The following is a 20,737-nucleotide window of genomic DNA, read 5'->3' as shown; positions in this document are numbered from 1 at the left end:
GACTTCAATCTGCTTCAGAACAGCCAGGAAAATGATTTAAAATACTGAATGTGGACCCACACCTTAGGAATTTCAGATTTAGTATCTAGGATAGGACCAGGAGTCCACTTTCTAAGACACCTCCAGGTGAGTTTTCTGAAGCAGGGAGCTGGTCAGTACATCCTGATTTGAGAAACAAGGGTTGCGTTCCAAAGGGTATTTTTTTAAGCGGGGGATATAACTGAGCTAGATCAGAGGCTCTGGGGCTTCTAGAAGCTGCTGTGTCTAGCTGCCTCTTCTCCCCTCACCCTCCCTGTCATGAGACGGATGGGCCGAGGTCCCTTCATTTCTGGGGAAGACAGTCATCTCCTAAAAAGCCCATTTCCTTCTCCATTCATTGATTCCCTTCAGAATCCCTTTCTCGAAAGCCTACCACATGGTTCACAGTTCCTCACCTGGGTGTGTCCTGGGGTCCCCTGGGGGGCTTTAAGAAATGCTGATGGCTTGGAGAGCGGATAAATACCACATGATCTCACTCATTTGTGGAATATAATGAACAACATAAACTGATGAACAAGGACTGATCCAGAGACAGAGAGACATTGATTGGACTGTTGGGCCTTGGAGGGAAGGTAGGGGAGGGTGGGGGTAAGGGGGAAAAATCAACCAAAGGACTTATATGCAAGCATATAGGCCTAACCAATGGACACGGACAACGGGGGGGGGGGGGGGGCGGCATGAGGGGGGGGAGAGGGGGCAACGTGGGGATAAGGACACATATGTAATATCTTAATCAGTAAAAATTATATTAAAAAAAAATAAAATGTAATTATGATAATAGCTATAAAAAAAAAAGAAAAAAGAAATGCTGATGGCTGATGCCATTCCTGCGGGTCCGGGTGTTGCCTTGCCATCACTGTGGTTCTAACAGGCATCAGGGTTGCAACGACTGCACTAAACCCTACGTGCCCCCAGCCCAGCCCAGAGGTCAATGTCCATGACACCTCTGCTTTCTCTGAGCCTCCCTATCAGCCTCATCTCCAACAGCCAGAAGAGGAATCTGGAAAAGAAAGATGAAACCTCACGCGGGGCCAGCCTGTGAGGATCGAGGCCTCAGATTGAGGATTAATAAGGGCCCCAGTGGTCTCCGAGTTCACTCCTGGCAGTAGGGAGCCTGCTCATCACCCTCTGATTGCCTTTTCTCCTGTTTCCCTGGGGTTTGGAGACAGGAGATGAAGAGCACAGGTTGCTAGCAAATTGATTCCTCCCAACCATGGGTGGGCAGAGTGAGTAGTGCCCATCAAATGCCTCACGTCCTCATTGCCAGGCCTGTGCGCTGCCACTCAGAAGAAGCAAAGGTGTAGCTGAAACTCAGGATGGCTGCTGCGGAAATTGACCTCTGGTGCCAGGCAGGCATTTACTTAACTAACTGGCTAATTTTAACCTCTGTCTCCCAGACCAAAACTCTTCTGAAGGGAAGAAACAAAAAGGAAAGTGATATTTAACACATTTCTATTTCTGTGCCACACAGTCTCTCTCTGAGGTTGCAAGTTGGAGCCTAATTGATTTCTTAGTCAAAAGGAAAAAAAAAAAAAAGACAGAAAAGAAAAACAAACAAACGCTAAGCCTTCCCTCACTCACGCTGCAATCAAACCTCTCCAGTTCTGTGGACTGCTGAGCTTTTTATTTTTTAAAACTGGCCAAATGACTTGCATAATTTGAGATCCTTTCTAGCACTGATCAGCATGCTCTGGCCAAGCAGTTTGCTGATTAATTATTAATCAGAATGAGTTGAGGATGAATAATCAGCAAGAGTCAGGGCTAATTTGCAAATGTCCCCCAGGAAGGTTATTACTTAAAATACTTGGTGGAGAGGCTCCGAGATAACCTTTGCAACGAGCCACAGGCCATTGTTACTGGAGGCAGAAGCAGGTCTCTCCTCCAAACCAACCACCCGGAATACCTACTAGGTGCCAGCCCTCCTCTCCGGGCTTCTCAAGGTTCTACAGGCGGGGGTAGGGGGTTGGGGGTAAAGGCACAGAAAAAACAGACAAATTCATAATAAATAAGCAAGAAAATATCAGGTATTGACAGATGCCTAAAATCAAACATAATGCTGTAACAGAAAGTGAGGGGTTACTTTAGAATGCATGGACAAGAAAGGCCTCTTTAAGGAGGGGAGATTTAAACTGAACTCTGCATTTCAAAAAAAAAAAAGTCAGATTTTTTTGTTTTGTTTGTTTTTTTAAACAACTTTGAAGGGAAGGGATCTTAAGCCCTTGGAGCAGCTAGTGCAGAGGCCCCAGGAGGGAACCAGCTTAGCCCATCCAAGGGGCAGGAGGAAGGGACTAGAGCTGAGGCACAGAGTGTGGGCCTGAGCGGCAGAAACAAGGTCAAAGAGGTGGGTAGTGACCCAACAGTGCAGTCCTGCTGTAGGATTTTATTCTAAGCGTGACGGGAAGCCAATGGCAAGCCTTACGTTGGGGAGATGTGATTTGATGTATGAACAACAGTCAGCCCAGATGCTGTACTATATGGTTTGGATTACAGAAGGGGCAAGAGCTGGGTGACAAGGCCATTGAGCAACCGGAAATGCTGCTGGCATCGAAGGGGCAGAGCAGCTTCCTCTTGGGAGTAGACAGAGATGGAGAAGGCTGGGGAGGAAGTAATTACGGGTGAGGAGGGGATGAGAAACAGCACAATGTCCATGGACACATGAATGGATTAGAAAATGTGGTGTATACATGCCATGGAGTATTATTCAGCCTTAAAAGGGAATTCTGATACATGCCAGAATAGGGATGAACCTTGAAAACATTATGCTTAAGTGAAATAAGCTATTTCAAATATGTAGGATTCCACTTACATGAGGTACCCAGAGTAGTCAAATTCATAGAGACAGGAAGCAGAATAGTGGTTACCAGAGGCTGGGAGTAGATGAGGGAATTATTATTTAATGGGTATAAACTTTCCATTTCAGAAGGTGAAAAAAGTTTTACAGATGGATGGTGGTGATGGTTGCACAAAAATGTGAATGTACTTAATGCCACTGAACTGTATACTTAAAAATGGCTAAGATGGTAACATTTACATTATGTACATTTTACCACCACCACAACAACAAAAAGCCTGCTTGGAAGATTTTATTTTGAGATTCCTGTTAATATATATGGAGCCCCCCCAAAATCCTTAAGGATTGAACATTTAGGTTGAGAGTGACTGGCATATACATATTGAACGTCAACCTGTGATTAGTTGAGGTTACCTGGGAAAGAAGGTAGATAGGGAAGAGGAGGGTCCTAAGGACCTCTGGGGCAGTCCACATGTAGAGGCTGGACAGAGGCTAAGCAGTGGAGTGGACAGAGAAGGAATGGCCATAGGCAGCGAGCTGTGTGATTTTTGGTCAAGAGAAGGAAAAAGCCCAAGAAGGCTGGATGACCAGTGTCATGTATGGCCAAGAGGCCAAATCACATAAAGACAGAGAAGCAACACGGGATGTGGCAACCTGGAGATCACTGGCAATCTCAGCAAGGTCAGTTTTAGTGGCAGGCAGGGCAGAACTGAGAAAGGGAGCTGTTGCAGCAATTCGTGGTAGCTGAATGGGGCTGAGTAATGGGGGAGTTTGGTGGATGCTGTTTAAATTTGGAGTTTAGATGGTAGATAACAGACTTGTCTTTATGCAGTTAATACTCAAGGGAGAAGAAAAAAATTAACAAAGGTAAAAATAAAAGAGATGAATTTAGTCGGGAAGTCTGGGGACCAATGACATCTGGAGCATAAAGGGAGGGGCTGGCCTTTGACAGGAGCCAGCCTATCTTGTCTATTGAAACATGAGGTGTAGCCAAGATATTGGCTTACCAGGCATTTCATCTGTTCACCTTGTTTCCTGGCTCCCTTGCAGCTATGCTGGACCATGTGACTATGTCTGGCCAATGAAATGTGAGTTGAAAGTGACATGTATCATATCTGGGCCAGGGCAGTGAAAAGCCCATGCTAGTTTCTATGTCCTTGTGATGGCATTGGAGAAAGCCACAAATTCTAGATGGTGCAGCTACAAGACGGTGGAACCTGCATGACTATGTTGATGGGAGCCACACCCAATGACCCATGATAGACATGCAGCATGAGCAAGAAATGAACCTTTGTTGTGTTATACCATTGAATTTTAGGGTTAATGAGTTCAAAGAAGGAAGTGGCAAGAGATGAGGCTGGGGTGGTGGGCAAGGGTTGAATCAAAAGAAGCCTCTCCTTAGCTATCAAGGACTGAAGCTTTATTCTGTAGGCAATGAGAGATGATTGAAAGCTTTTGCCTGGGGCTTGGCATGCCAGATCCGCATTTTAATTAAACTTCTGGTAGCAGTGGGGAGGCTGAATGGGAGAGTGCCAAGAAGCTAGGAGATCAGTATGAAGGCTACTACAACCCACAAAAAAGAAAAGAGGATGAGCTGAACTACGGGACTGGTAGGAAAGGAGCAAAGATATGTTTTAGATGTTATAGGCAGTACACTGGAAGAATTAAGCAATTGACTGAACGTGGCTGCTGAGAGAGTGGTACTAAACAGAGATGATTCCCAGATTTTTGGATAACTATGTAGAGGGAGATGCCATAAACTAAGAAAGGAAACAAAGTGACCATTTTAGGAGTCAATTGTGAATGAAGTTGGGACATGTTGAGCTGGAGATACTGGTGAGACATTAAGGTGATGTCCAGCAAATAGTTGGCTCTACAGTTTGATGCTCTGTGGAGAGGCTAGGCTAGGCAGGGAATGTCAAAAAGACAGGAGGCATCTTAAACCAAAAGATTAGGTAAATTACCCAGCAGTAAGGCAAGAACATACATTAAAGAAAATAGAGAAGGAATGGCCTAAGAGGTTCAAGAGGAATTAGAGAGATCATCAGCATGAAGGCAGAGAGAAAGGAGAGTTCCAAAAGGGGAAAATAGCCAACAATGTAAAGGAATGCAGAAGTGTCCAGTAAAAAGACTGTATTTGGCCTCAGGAGTAGTAGTGTTAATGTGTGTGGGGGGTGGGGGGTGGGAGGGAGGGCGGGGTTTCTGAGGAAGATTTTAATGCGAATGGTTTTAGGGGAAGGCTGGGGTAGAAGACCTGGTGAAGTCAGTGAAGAATTAAGAGAGATAAAAGACTCAGAGAAGTAGTGTAGACCATTCTTCCAAGAAGTTGGATGAGAAGTTTCCAGAGAGGTTAAGAGTTCTATTCCTCCATGAAGCCTCCCCGTTTTATTCAAACCAACCCTGCCCTCTAGCTTCACAAATGGTGAAATTTGCTGAGTTCAACAGTGGTCACCTTGCCATTTCATCGGATTGTTTTCTATGTGAATCCCATTCCCTTGGCAGGTCTGTAGGTGTCACATACCACTGATGAGGAGAAACTGGGATAAAAAGAAGTACAGGCTCAGGGTTAAACCCAAGAACTTAGGTCAGTTGTAGGAAGCCAGAAGAGGATGTAAGAGTAAGAGCTAGGCAAAACCACTGTAAAATATGGGATTGGTGAAACCAAAAGTGAGTGGAAAAAACACTTGTGGCCAAGAGTAAAATCGAAGACCAGGCTTGGGGCCTTGAGCATTCTGAATGAAGTAATAACATCATTTGGGAAGGCAGGTCTTGCCAGAAGGCGGGACCTCTGGAAGGGCCCAGAACAGCTCCTTCCATCTGTTTTAGTGGCACCATCAGGCATCTGGCAGCTCCTCGAGAGAAGTCGAGGAAAGCATCTTGTCTGTGCCCTTCATGGTCTTGGCATGGGCCTCTGTGCAGATGACGCACTTAGTACAAACCTGTTGCATGCAGTCAGACCATGGGGGCCAGGCCAGCTGGCCGACCCTAGCTTCCCACGCATCACTTTGCCAAACCACAGGCTCTTAGCAGAGCTGCTGTGTGGACAGTGGTCAACCAGGCTTACTTCCTACTCCTTCAAGCTGTGGCTTTTGTTCTCTGAGAGCAAGTTCTCACCGGTGGGAGCATGGAAGTCATGTGGATACTCTACAGAGCATGCAGGAGCCCTCACACTGGCTCTCCAGACATGTTTGTACCAGCAGCATGCTAGGGCACTAATCCTTTCCTACTGCTTGGCTGTGGAGCTTGTAATGCTATTTCCAACTCTGAGAGATAGAGGAGATGAGATTTTAAAGGGCTCGTTATTTATGGCCTGGCTCCTGATGGCTACAACAGATGCAATTTCATGGGCCTCATCAGAAGAGAACAGCTTCTTGGGGTCGCTTACAGCACCGTGATGTGGCAGGGAAGGAGACGGAAGCCAGGAGATCACAAACCCCTAGGAAGGCAGGAGGCTCTGAGTCTTGCCTGGAATAGATCCCTCCCGTCAGTTCAAAGTGCCATGGGGTTCAGCAGCATCAGTCATGCTTCCCTGAGTGTCTATGTCAGCCTGAGTCCCTGACCCTGCCTTACTCGACATTCAAATCCCGGGGACAGACGTTCAGCCTATGCCACATGCATGTATGAAGTTCGAGGTCTAATAGGGGCATTGTGATGACAGGGCTTTACACGTGCAATCCCTCTGCCTGAAATGCTGATTCCCAAGTGCTTCCCATGGCAGCTCATTCTCAATAGTCAGATCTCAGCTTAAGTCCTACAGCCTCAGAGAGGCCTGCCCTGACCCTTTTATCTTAATAGTGTCGCCACCACTATTATTCCCCATCCTGTTCATTTCCTTGATGGCACTCATCACAAGTGTATTTTACGATTATTATTATTTGTTGTTGTTGTCAGTAGCTTTCTACAATCAAGGGAACCCTCTCCCAGTTTAAGAACATGGGAACAAGGTTCTTCATGACTCATGCTCTTCCTGTGCTCACTTCAAGCCTCACATCCTGCCCTTGTTCTCTTGCACCCTGAACCCCACTTGCAGTGCTGGTGGCAAGCTCTTATTTACCTCCCCCGCCCCACTTCAACTTAAAAGTCGGCTCATCTGGGACTCATTTATCTGAGTCCTCCCCTCCATTAGGACAGGAAGACTGACAATTTTTTTTGGAGGACATCCTTTACTTTTTCTCCCAGTGACTCGGTTTTCCTTTGGTGAACCAACCCTCCTCCACTCCCAAGCATGAGGTCTAGCCAGGGCAGACAGCCACGTAGCCTGGGCCTGGCCAACGAGAATACACCGTCTGGCTACATTGCTATTGAGGGCTGGGACCATGACTCAATCTAGTCCAATCAAAGTTCATCTGAGAGCTTTTATGGGAACCGTTAGGAAAGAGATGATTCACTTCTTCTGGGATTACTAAATCAGTAGGATGGAGGGAGCTGATGGTGGTCACCTTTGCTACCACATGGGGAAAGCCTGCCTAAAAAATAAAGCCAACACACAGGAGAGCAAAGCCCTGGGAAGGAGAGAAACAGATTCAGAAGACATTACCTGTGTACCTTGATCCAGCAGTGTCTGAAGGCAACCCCTAGACATTTCAGTTATAGAAGCCAACACATTCCCCTTTCAGCTTGAGTCAGCGGGAGGTGAGTTTCTGTTTCTTGAACCAGGAGAATCCTAGCTACTACATCTCTCTTTTCAGTCCCTAAGAGAGCTTCTTTATACCTCTAGAAAAGCACCTAACACATGATATTGTAAAGCATTTTGCTATCTTCTGTCTGTTCACCCTGTGAGCTCCACGGTCCAGCATCATGCATGACTATTATATACATTTGTGGAGTGAATAAATAACTCCTTGGGAATGGGACTATATCTTTGTCTCCTCAGCACCTAGGAGAGCCTAGTTCATAGAAGTCTCTCAATAAATGACTACTGAAAGTAAATAGGGGGAAAGTAACAAAGGACATAAATGCTCTAAACCAATGGTGTGATAAAGTATATGTGAATGAAAAAATAAGTGAATAGAGAATTTTAACAAATCCCCACTGGCATGCTGTTCTCATTCTAATTGGATATAAATCTACTGGCTCCTGAATGAATTATCTAGTTAAAAGTCACCGAGATCAAATGGGTCTAGTTGGATCCAATTCCATGTGTAAAATGCTTAATAATTAAAACGGGATCTTTCAAGAAGAGAAAGAGTGTTGCTAGCAAAATTTTCAAACTGAGTGTCTGTAAAGTAGATGAGAGGTGTTGTATCCCCACCTATAAAAACGAAAGCAAGCAAATGAAGGGGAACAAACTAAGAAACCCAGTAAAAGCTGCATCCGGAGAGTAGGTTGAGACTGCTTTCAAGGGAAATTCTCTTTCCAAACACAGCAGAGGCTATCGGGTGGCCCCTGCGGGCAACGCCAGGGAAATCCAGACTTGCTCCTATTCATCTCCAGGCGGAGGGGGCAGCCCAGGCTTAGAGGTAGTTGGCAGAGTCCTGGTGGTGGTGATGGGGGTGGGGGGCATGATGGAATCTTCCATAGAGAATCCTGGGGACCACTGCCTGGACCTGTGTCTCAGGGATCAGGGGAGTTCCCACTTTGGCCAAGAGGCCCAGTCTGTAGCCCTAGAATGATGCCCTCCCTGGCCCATCATCTCCCATATCAAATGGTACCCATGCTTCAAGGTCTGTCTCATCTTGAGGTCCTGGTCTCTACCCTTGGAGGGCAGGCTCTCCTGCCTTTTCCTACTTTAAATGTTTTGTGGAGGCAGGTTTGCCACATACAGGTCTATAGGGGCTTGGCCGGGGTGTGGAGACATAGAGAATGGGTAGACAGATCGCGATCACAAACGATCAGTGAAACAAAGAATTAAAATCGGAGTGAAGGGGGCAAGGAGAGGAGGCTGGGCACCATTGGCAGAACTGACTCACCATTGGCAGAGGTGACAACTGTGAAGCTGGGTGTGGTTTCTAGGGCTTTGAACTCCCTCCATCATGCACATGCCACCGACACACAAAAGCACCTCTACCAGCCCCCAGGACATGGGTGGCTTCTGGGCACAGACCTGTCTTGGCCTGCCATCCCTGCTATGGGAAGAAATTGCCACTGGAGGGAGAAGGAGAGAAACAGAGAAAGAGAAGGAAGGAGAGAGGCAGGCACAACTGAACTCTGCAGCCTCACTGACCAGAGGCAGGAGAGGTCCGGGGCAGAGATGTCCTAGTCTGTCTGTCTTGGGCAATGGCTCCTGACCATCTCTCCATACTCCGGGCCCCTTTCCCCCTGTTGTGTCGGACCCTCAGGGCAGGGGCTGTGCCTGACTCCGGGTGGGGAGCCCTGCACAGAGCAGCCAGTGCTGGCTGAAGCAGTTGAACCCTCTTCTGTTTCTCTAACAAAGCAGTTAACTGGCCACTCTGGGGCTGGGCCAGGCAGAGAAGAGGTGATGCTGCTTGCAGTGTGCTCCCTAAGTGCAGCTCTGGGGAGACAGTTCCAACAAAATCACTGCCCACCCCCCACCCCCCCCCCCCCGCCCCCTTTCAGGCCTCTGCACAGCCATCCTCTACTTCAGTGGTTCTCAACCTTCTGGCCCTTTAAATACAGTTCCTCATGTTGTGACCCAACCATAAAATTATTTTCGTTGCTACTTCATAACTGTAATGTTGCTACTGTTATGAATCGTAATGTAAATGTCTGATATGCAGGATGGTCTTAGGCGACCCCTGTGAAAGGGTCGTTCGACCACCAAAGGGGTCGCGACCCACAGGTTGAAAACCGCTGCTATACTTGGACCCAGGGGCTCTCTACCAGTTCATCTCACCTGGCTTTACAGGCACTTCCCCTGGGCTGAAGCAGTGTGACCGGGCTGTGCCTCTCTGCCTGGTGAGATGTCCCTGGGCTGGCAGGCTGGAAGTCGGCCTCACTGGAGGCACCAAAAATGGGCTGACGAGGCTCCAAGTTACTGGAGATGCCTCATCTTACCTTTTCCCCCTAAAAGAGTGAGTCCCTGACTCCAGTCCCCATCCCAGGAACATTATACTTACCATGGATCAGGTAGCAGATTACATGTTTAGCCCTTTCAATGTGCTTTGCAGGTTAAAATGATGAGCCCATTTTTCATATGTGGAAACTGAGGCTTAGAGAGGCTAGCTACTATCCCAAGCTCACACAACTATTAAGAGGTGGATCTGGGTTTTGAGCCCAAGTCCATTTGACTCCCAAGCTGACTCTCTCCCCAGCTGGGGATCAAGACGCAGGCTTAATGCCTAATCCTGGAGGGACGACATGGACCACCCCCTATCCTTGGAGAGGATGTCTGGCTTTCTCTCCTTCCGTGAAGCTTAAAGGAAGGAGAGTGCCTAGCATGAGGCAAAGAAAGGGGTGGGGGGATTCTGGTACTAATGGCTTCTCAGTGGACTTCCTTTCACGGATTTTCTCCACAGTGGAGAGGTTGGCTCTGAAGGAGGCCGGCGATCAATTCTACTCGTTACAATAACACAATCCTGATACCCTCCAGGAACCTTCAGGTTCTAGGGACCCAGAACTGGGTTTAAAGGGGACTCTGCATCCCTCAGTCTCAGCCTCTGAAGAGTCCAGAGGTCTCATGAGGAATGAGCTGGAATATTTTCCTAGAAGTTGATGGGAAAAATGGGGCTCCATGAAGGTCATAGCCAACTGAATGGGTCAGAGCAGAACAAAGACCCACCATCCTGAGAAGAATCAGTGAGAGAAAATCTGGCCCCTAAACTGAGTTCAGTGAATAGAGACAGAAGTACGTATGCGTAGGGAGTTTGACTTAGTGATGAGTATATGATGGCAGGGCCTTGGAAGAGGGTGTGTGTCAGGGCTGATTTGGCTGTGTATGTGTAGTAAGGAAATAATACCAAATATACCGTCTGGATTGTAACTCTCAGTCAATTCAAACCCAGCTTTTGCTTATGGTCAGTCACCAAAACAAGCAACTAACATAAAGGAGAATAAGTGTAAAAGATTTGGGACTCTCTCAACATGTCAGTTACAAGGTTCAGTGCTCACCATAGCAGCCATTCCTATCCAAACATATACTATCAGATTCCCAGAGGTCAGCCAAGAATTCCAAAAAGGGAGCGAGTGGCAACCCACTGATGGATACGTATCACATGCGTGTCGCTACGGACACACAGTGAGCTCTCCCCCAACTCCGTCTTCCACTCAGGTGAGCTCTCCTCCAACTCCGTCTTTCACTCAGGTGAGCTCTCCTCCAACTCCGTCTTTCACTCAGGTGAGCTCTCCTCCAACTCCGTCTTTCACTCAGGTGAGCTCTCCTCCAACTCCGTCTTTCACTCAGGTGAGCTCTCCTCCAACTCCCTCTTTCACTCAGGTGAGCTCTCCTCCAACTCCGTCTTTCACTCAGGTGAGCTCTACTCCAACTCCGTCTTTCACTGTCAGCACAAGGCTCCCAATGGAGCCACGTTTTTGGCTTTGGATTATCCTTTGTTTTATGAAATCATGTTCTAAGGAGTTGGCAAGTTTTTCTCTAATATCCTTACTTGGCAAAATAAAAAATTACCAACATTTTGCTTCCCTAACTGTTTGGAAATTTTACTGGTCCATGAAATTTAAACAATCTGAACCCTAATCAAAACTCTCCTGTTGTCCCACCTGGGGGAGAAGAGGCCTGTGGAAACTGAGTCAGGACATTCCATACCACCCCTCCCGCCCTTCCGAACCAGTGGGACTTCCTACCAGGGAGGGAGGGAGCGGACTTCTCTCTCACAGGTATCTCTTTCTTCTCACCAGGTGAGTTTTTCAAATCCATCTTTTCTAACAGGATCTGCTGTCTTTCTGGACCTTGGTGCAGAACTCAAGAGAACATCCTACCATCTTAATGTGAGCTGATAAGAGAAGAGCACTTGTAAACCAGCCGCGCTGCACGTTCACAAGAATTCAGGGATCCATCAAAGAATGGGCAGGGGAGAGCCTGGGCTCTTTGCACATACATCTTGCGCGTCCAAGTTTGTTTATCCATAATTGCTATGCAAGGATAAATTAGAACAAGAAATGCATCCTGTCTGGCAGCGGCGATACCAGCCCTGTAAATAATTATAATTTAATCTTATAGCAAAGAGTTCTGAATGGCTCCCCTAACGATTTCCTCTGCCTAATTCCTTCCCCACTGAGTAACTTAATAGGAAAAGGAATACTCTTTCAGATTTGTTTCACTCCAGAAGTTTGGACAACGTGTAGACCCACACCTGGGGAGCTGAAGCTGTGGGAGACCGTTTGGCCCACGGAAAAACAAACGAGTCGAGGAGGCCTTCAGACTGGAGGAGAGGGAATAGGCAGGGATATTCATCTTGGCATCTGTTTACAGAAGAGAAAACTTGGGAACTGCCAAACAAGAGAGCTGATGCGTAAAGTCCGCACAGTCTGACGAGGGAATGCCCCAGAGCCCCGGCAATCCCAGTGTTGTCATGGCTATAATGGGCTTTCCAGGCCAACTAACCTGGGGTTGAATCCCAGCTCTTTGCCTTACTAGCTGTGTGACATTAGGCATGTCACACAACCTCTCTGGGCCTCATTTTCCTCATCTGTAAAAGGAGGACAATTATGCTATCCACTTCATAGAATTTTTATGAAGATGAAATGAAATTATAGCCATAAGAGTTTAGAAGCAGCCTGCCACATGTTGATAATAAATGCTCAATATATATGATACTACTATCACACCTGTTATATTTTGGAAGCATCTGTAATGATATTGAAAGATTGTCCTGATCTAATGTTAAATTAAAAATACATAACTACAGACATATTAAGATCCGAATTGTGGAATATTAAAATATATTTAAGTAGCCAGCTAGCTTGATCTAGGCAAAGCAAAACGCCAAAGGAGAATACATCAACATTTTAATACCTGTTATTCACTTCTCTATAACTTTTTATGTTTTTCATATTTTCTATGAGGAGCATATACATTACATTTATCATAAGAAAAACAGGTATTTACCACATGATCTCACTCATTCATGGACAATAGAGACCATTATAAACTTTTGAACAATAATAGATACAGAGGCAGAGCTGCCTCAAACAGATTGTCAAACTGCAGCGGGAAGGCCGGGGAGGGTTGGGGGGCAGGAGGTAGGGGGGTAAGAGATCAACTAAAGGACTTGTATGCATGCATATAAGCATAACCAATGGACATAAGACACTGGGGGATAGGGGAGGCTAGGGAACTGTCTAGGGCGGGGGGATAAAATGGATACATATGTAATACCCTTTGTAATACTTTAAGCAATAAAAAAAAAATTGGTGCTGTTGATAGTAAAAAAAAAAAAAAAAAAAAAAGAAAAACAGGTATTTGGCAAAAAGAGGCAGCAGGACAGAGGATCTTCAGACTGGGCAGGTCCCCGGGGTTGCAGCTCTGTGAAGGGTCATCTGGACTTTCACCCCAACTCCTGGCTCCCCATGTCCAGCTGCTACCCTCAGACTAGAACTTCAACATCCACACAGCAATTTCACTCTTCAGCTCACAAGTGCTTCTCTCAACACCCCATCCCGGGTAGTAAATGACCTGGTCAAGTTCATGAACAAGCTTACACCACCAAGGCTCTGGCTCTCTGGTCAGTTTGCCTTCCAAAGTTCTCAGGGTTACATCGGTCCCTAATTTTAGAGTCCATATTTGGGAGAAGTCATTTCCACTTCTTCCCTTTCAAACAGTCACACCTGGCTCCTACCGTGGGCTTGTTGGATTTTCTCATCCTCAAAGGATCAGGTCTGACTCAACGGCACAAAACCTGACTCCATGCATGTGCCCCTGCCTCCTGTATTCTTCCATTCTTCCTTTTCCTTCCTTCCATCCTCTCCTTCTTCCTCCTCAGCCCCACTGATCACCACGCTTGCCAGATACCCACTTCCTGCTTCACTCAGCAGCCTCATGACACACCCCCTGCCCTCATCCGAGGGGACCGGGCCCTGCCTTCCCCTGACGCTGTGCAAAGGGGAAGGCTGCAAAGATGCCCATCTTGTCTGTGATCCATCCTGTCTGGACACATCTGGACACGTCCTCCTACTGGCTCCTTATGTGCTGCCATAGGCCCCCGATGCCCTCCTAACACAGCCACAAGGATAACACAAGCAAGCATTCAAAACGCCCCGCCATCACCCCAATGCTTGTCATCCAAGCAGGAAGCTGGATCCTTCCTGAAGCCAACCTCAGACTGGCATGTCCCTTGTGTCCAAATCTATCCTATATAATAAAGAAGGAATATGCAAACTGACCAACACTCCACCACAAAGATGGCTGCGCCCACAGCAGAGGCAGGGGTTTCCATAACACAAGATGGCTGCACCCACAGTGGAGGCTGAGTTCCCTTAATGAGCCTTAATAAGCAATCAGCAGGGACATGAGGCTGCGCCCCACCTCCCCTCCCGGGAGCTTGACGGGGGACCTCAGGCCACGCCCCCCACCCAGCAGGGCTTGACTGGGGACCTGAGGCCATGCCCCCTGCCCCAGCACCAGGCCAGAGGACCTGAGGCCATGCCCCCTACCCGGCAGGGCTTGACAGGGGACCTGAGGCTGCGCCCCCTGCCCAGAAGGGCTTGACAGGGGATCTCAGGCCACGGCGGGGCTTGACGGGGGACCTCAAGGCACGCCCCCCGCCCTGGCCTGGGCTGGGGGACCTGAGGCTGCGCCCCCCTGCCCGGCAGGGCCTGACAAGGCTGGGACCGGTCGGGTCTGGATCTAGCCCAATGGAGGGGGGCTGGCCGGGTCTGGGTCTGATGCGATCCTGAGGCGCATGTGGGTGGGTGGGGACTTGACTCTAGGTCCTGTGGTGCACCCCAGACTCTGACAGGAGGAAGATTATCATATATATTTTACTAATTTTCTTTCATCTCTGACACTTCTATTATAGAGAAAGGGAAAATAGCAATATTAAAATATTTCCTCTAATGAATCCCCCTTTTAATGTGCACGAATTTCGTGTACCGGGCCACTAGTAAGAGTAAAAGCAACTAAGGCCGGTAAGTCTTCATCACCACTCTCCTCCGGCCTGTCAGCATCAAGGGTCTCCAGGGCTGATGGGCACAACACAGGAAAGCAGCGCTTTTTAGTAAAACTAGAGCCACAGGGAGCAGATTGACCCTTCCCTTCAGAAACCCAGACCTAACGCCTTTCCTCTCTCAGGGCCCAGGGAGAGGGAAGAGCAACTGCCACCTAAGGTTCTATTCCCTTTGTTGGACGCTATAAATATGTCTCCCAGAAATGGAACAATATTTCAAATCATTTCCCCAAGACCCTGTCCACATCCTGAGAGCAGAACATTTCTAGTCTTAATGCAAGTTACTCTGATCAAAACCCATCATGAAATTCTTCAGCAGGACATGCTTCAAATCAGGTACCAAAATCACTGTAAATTCACCTGGGCTCTAAAAATATGCAGTGATGTCTCACTGTAATGAGAGGAAAATCTTCCCATGGTGGGTGGGAGAAGTGGCAAAGGGGCCCGGCCCTGGGCTGCAGGTCCAGGCGCTGAGGAGACTGCATCCCAGCAAGGCCCAGCCCCCAGGGCAGGGCAGGGCAGGGGTGGGCATGGTGCTTACCAGAGGGAGGAGCCTTCGGTCCCCGTGACTTCCAGGAAGTCATAACCGTCCTCAAGCTGGAAGTCAATGAAGACCAGAGCGATGGTGTCTCCCAGCTCGGCCAGGATGGTCCATGTGCAATCGGCATTGTTGTGGTACTCCGCGGGGAAGTGGGGGCTGGAGATGATGCCGCTCTGGCCCCTCAGGGTCCCACCACAGGCATCATCCGCTGTGGGCAAGAGGCAAGAGGCTCACGTGAGTTGGTCCTGTTTGCAGGCCTAGTACTCACTGTGCACTTCATGGTGAGAAGCAGACGGTCCTGAAACTTGATGTACAGACAGGATGGGCCGAGATCCCAGTCTGAATTGGCCTAATGATAATGATACCTACGCTTTCATAGCCCTTACCACGTGCCAGGCACTGTTCTGAGAATTTTAGGTATCAGTGTTCTTACTGAGCAGATGAAAAAACCAGGCACAGAGAGGTTAAGCAACCTGTCCGTGGTCACACAGCCGAGGAGCTGGGATTTGAACTCTGCCCTTCAGAGCACATTCTTAACTACTACACCACACTGCTCCAGGATGACGTCGAAATCAGCTGTCACATTTACTTCTGTATTCACAACTGTGGTGAATAGGATGGTTCTTCCCCCCAGATCTTAGTAGACCTCAGATGTAATGGAACAAAAAAAGACTCAACCCTTCTCCTTGGGGCGGAAGTCAAAGGGCATCCCAGGCCCACCACAGCCTGGCTGGCTGGACATCTACAATCTCTCCTCCTGCCCTTTGCCCCCAGGCCAGCTCGGTGTCAGCACTGCGCACATTCAGACCTCCTGCCCTCCGTCAGACCATTCCCTCTGCCACGGGTGTCCTTTGTCCAGAGCCACTATTCTCATGTGTTAAGACCCAACTCCAAGGCCACCTATGAGAAAGCCTTTTTTGCCCAAGCTTTTAGAAACTGCTCTCTCCTCTGGGCTCCCTCAGCAATGTGTCCGACTTCAGATGTGATACTTAACACTGTTTGTTCTTATAATTTTTTTTTAATCCTCATCCAAGGATATTTTCCCATTGATTTTTAGAGAGAGTGGGAGAGAGAAAAATGAAAACATTAATGTGAGAGAAACACATCGATTGGTTGCCTCCTGCATGTGCCCCGACCGGGGCCCTGGCCAGGGAGGAGCCTGCAACCAAGGTACGTGCCCTTGACCGGAATTGAACCCAGTACCCTTTGGTTTGCAGGCCAATGCTCTACCCACTGAGCCAAAACGGCTAGAGCTCACACTGTTTGAATGGCCTGTTCACTTATCTGTCTTCCACTCTGAATCTGAGCTCCACTAGGAGTCCCCAAGGATGGGGACCATGTTTTACTTATCCCTGCAGTGTAACCTGGTGTCATCTCGCTGCTCCCAGCTGAGACTTGATAGTCAGAAAAAATGATCTGAGGAACATGTTCTCACAAATGATAGCTGAGAGCATTGGCTGTGGAATTATTGTAGACCTCAGTTTGAATCCTTCCCCTGCTGCTTACTCACTGGGCAGCCTGCCCTCCAGGAGCCTTTATGAAAGTGATCACAATACACTTAGCATGTGCTATTAAAGATATGGACTAAATCAGAAAGAAAGGAAAAATGTAGTATCAGAGTTCCACCGGGTATCAGAGGCAGCAGAGTGATAATAATAAATGCTAATGTTTACTGAGCACATACCACAACAGGCACTATTCTAACTACCCTGTGTCTTTCACAGTAACCCTCACTATGACCCTATAGAATGTCATTCCAATTTTATCGGTAAGAAAACCAAGGCACAAAGGGATTCAGGTATTTGCTAAAGGTGACATAGCTCATAGTGATTAAAGGAACTGGACTCCTAAGCCCTAGGGTCTGATTCTGGGGCCTATGCTCTTAACCAATATACTCTTCTGTCTCCCAGGAGTACAATTCACACTTTGAGGACATAGGTAAAGCAACAATTACTTTGTTTGGGTAAGTCAGTTTGGGAAAGCTTAACAGAGGAGGTGCTATTAGAGTTGGGTTTTGAAGGATGAATAAGAGTTCACTAGCTAGAGAAGAAAGGGCAAGGTATTTAAGAGAAGAGGGACCCAAATATCATCAGCACAGAAACATGAAAGCAAAAGGCATGTCTAAGATAAGTAGCTCTAGAAGGTTTATCACAGAGAGGAATAATGGGCCATGGTACTGGAAATGTAGGAGCAGCATGACAGAGAACAATGGGCACAGAGGAGTACATTGGGAAGAAAATGGATTTTAAGGTCAAAAGATCAAGATCTAAATTCAGGCTCCACAATTTCCAGGCCACGTGACCCTGGGCAATTTGTTTCCCTGAGTCCTTTCACTTCTCTACACAACCGTTTGTTATGATAACTCAACGGGACAATGAATGTGACAGGGCCTAGCATTCACCAGTGACTGGCATGTGGTAGACGCCCAGCAAACGCTAAGTTCTCCTCTACATCCCACTTCACCTTAAGGATCAAAGGTAGTGAAGAAATAGGATTGAGTGGGAATTTTAGAAAGATTTCTGTGTCTGTGGCACAGAGGAGGTCTGAGTCAGGTAAGGGGCAGGATGCTGTGGGGAGGCCATAGTTGCCTAAGTCCAGGTAAGTCCAGATGAGATCTGTGCTAAGGCCATGGGAAGGTGGGAGAGGACTTCTTTGACAGATATTTAGGACGTAAAATCTACAGGTATGAACTGCAGGTTTCTGTCCTGAGCATGGATGGATGGACGAAAGGTGTCATTCCCTGTGGCAGGGATCCCAGGAAGGGAGCATGTCACGGTGTGGAAGGCCACCAGGGCTGGGCGTGTCTGTGGGATGTCCTGGTGGAGAGAATGAGATGACAGCTGGATACACAGGAGTAGTGTGAGATGGAGATCAAAGTGCGTTTATTCAGAGCTCCTGAATTGTTCTTAATTATGCCATTCCACAGGGTCAAGGTCTATTTGAAGAGAATAAGCCCATTTCCAAATTCCAACTCTGGGGTATGTATGAGCACAGATATGAAGGGGCATCCCTCAGTAGGTACTCATGAATGTTTCCCTCCCACATCCATTAACAGAGCACCTACTGTGTGTGCCAAACACTGGGCTATGGACAGTACTACATTGTGAAAAACTCATCTCATCTCTGCCCCTGAGCGTTTCTCAGAGTGGGGGCACCCAGCGAACACGCAGTGACACCAGAATTGTTGTAGCCAAGGTGTCAAAGCAGAGATGCACATGGGACTCAGGGAAGCAATGTTTGTGTAGAGACATTCATTCAACAGGTGATTACTGAGTGCCTCCATGCCCCACGCACTATTCTAGGTACTGGGGATTTATCTGAAAATAAAACCAATACAAACCCCTACTCTCTTGGAACTTACGTTTTAGTCAGAGGAAACGGGCAATACCCAAGAAAAAGAGTGAAAGCCTATGGGTGAGTGAGGTAGTGATAAATGCAGAAGGATGGGGAGTGGGGGTCTGGACATTTCAGAAAGGGCCTCACGAAGAAGTTGACATGTGAGCAAAGGCCTGGAGGAGAGCGAGAGGATGCCATGTGGCTATCTGGGGGAAGAGCATTCCAGATGGAACAGCAAGTGCAAAGGCCACGGTGCAGAGAGGCACCGCTGAAGAGCATCAAGGGACCCATGGGGCTGGAGTAGTGGATGCAAGGAGGGGGTGCAGGGAACGAGGCCTCACAGAGAGCCTCTGTACGGATTCGGGCTTTCCACTGAGAGAAATGAGAAGCCAGAGAAGGGGAAGTGTATCCAACTTGGCAGGATACACTTCAACTGAGATCTGACTGCCTGGCAGGCCTCAAGGGAGAGAGTGACGTGGGCAGAGGAAACAGGTAGAACAGGGCAGCTGAAGTGGGTGAGGGCGGCGTGTTAGGGACTTCCTAGTCAGAGCTGTCTGCCCTTCCCATGCCGAGTGGGAGTTCCTGAGAGACGGCCATGCCGTGGGCCTGGAGCAAAGTTGAGAGGACCTGGAGCCTGGAGCCTGCAAGGCAGGGAGTCAGCAGGATGAAGGCGGAACTGGCCACCGGGAGTGGAGAACACCCGGGACAGAAGTGACATTTGATGGGCCGCAGACAGAAGCCAGGGCACCTGAGAGGAGGCTGAGAAAGAGCAGCCAGGGGGTGGGACCCTCGAGTAAAGAGGGCCAGGGAGTGGTGTTGGGAGAGCAGGGACCCCGAGCCCCTGGAGACTGAGCGGGCCCCAGCACCGTCATGAAGTCACCAACCAGGCCCTGGCCTACACTGCGCATCTAGGTGGATAAGGCAACAGCAGGGAACGTGGAGGGGAAGCAGGTCTTGGGGAAAGATAATGGCCCTACAGTCTCCTGCCTAGTTCCTGTTTAGAAAACCACAGGATACCCTCATAGTTCTCAACCTCAACCCGACCAAGACCATCTTCGTCCCCTCCTCTCATTAACCCAGCCTTCCTCTGGCTTCCTGTCTTGAAGGATGGCACCAGTCACCCAGTGCCTTCAGGCCAGAGCTGGGGGCATCCCCAACTCCTCCTACACCCCACAACCAACCAGCAACCAAGTCCTGTCTGTCCTGAGTGGCTCTTGGCTCAGTCACCCATCCTCATTGCTCTATTCTAAGCCAGCTGGGCCCCAAGTCATCCCTGCCATGCAGCCTCCCTCTGGCTGGAGTATCCAGGTGTTTCTGTGGCCCAGAACTGTGGTCTCCTCTACTACACCGTAAATCCCTGCGTGGTGAGCCATCCTCAGATCTTCAAACATCCTGGTTCCAATAATGACTCCTAGACCATGCTGGAGCCGAGGACTCGGGAAATGAGACCCGCTGGCAGAGCCACGGGTGTACCCTGATACACCGTACCTCCCTGCGTGGTGAGCCATCCTCAGATCTTCAAACATCCTGGTTCCAATAATGACTCCTAGACCATGCTGGAGCCGAGGACTCGGGAAATGAGATCCGCTGGCAGAGCCACGGGTGTACCCTGAAGATGGCACCTTTGCCACGTGAGTCATCCCTGATGCTGCGCTCCTCTGACACCCCTGTTCCCGCTCTGCCCATGTTGATTGAAGATGCTGTAAAAGTTGTTTGGAGATGTTCTCACACTTTAAATAAGGCCTCATATTTCATGGTTACAACTTCGGAGTCATAAAATATAACCTTCAGCTGACACCACAGTCCTAAAGCATTAATTTACACTTTCTCCTTCTCTGGCAATGGGCATTCTGCACTGCCATTAAGTCATGTGTATTCTAGGGTGCAGGTGTGTAAAGCTGATAGTTTCCTTTCTAAGTTTATGACTTTATTTACGATCGACTTTATTTCACTGAAATTTCTTCAATTAACCATAATTTTAGACAACTATCCCTCCGCCCCCTTTGACATCTG

General features: G+C 48.2%; 1 protein-coding gene across 1 annotated transcript in view; it reads right to left on the bottom strand.

The window, feature by feature from the left end:
• CSMD2 (CUB and Sushi multiple domains 2) overlaps positions 1 to 20,737 on the bottom strand; it is a 565,161-nt gene that overhangs the window by 336,824 nt on the left and 207,600 nt on the right. The window contains exon 5 of the mRNA XM_059686241.1: positions 15,389 to 15,596. Coding sequence (XP_059542224.1) covers positions 15,389 to 15,596 — 208 coding nt within the window. The remainder of the gene's footprint in view (positions 1 to 15,388; positions 15,597 to 20,737) is intronic.

Source organism: Myotis daubentonii, chromosome 3, assembly GCF_963259705.1.
Source record: "Myotis daubentonii chromosome 3, mMyoDau2.1, whole genome shotgun sequence".
Taxonomy (NCBI): domain Eukaryota; kingdom Metazoa; phylum Chordata; class Mammalia; order Chiroptera; family Vespertilionidae; genus Myotis; species Myotis daubentonii.
The sequence above is the reverse complement of the archived record's forward strand: the minus strand, read 5'-3'. Positions and strand labels throughout refer to the sequence as shown.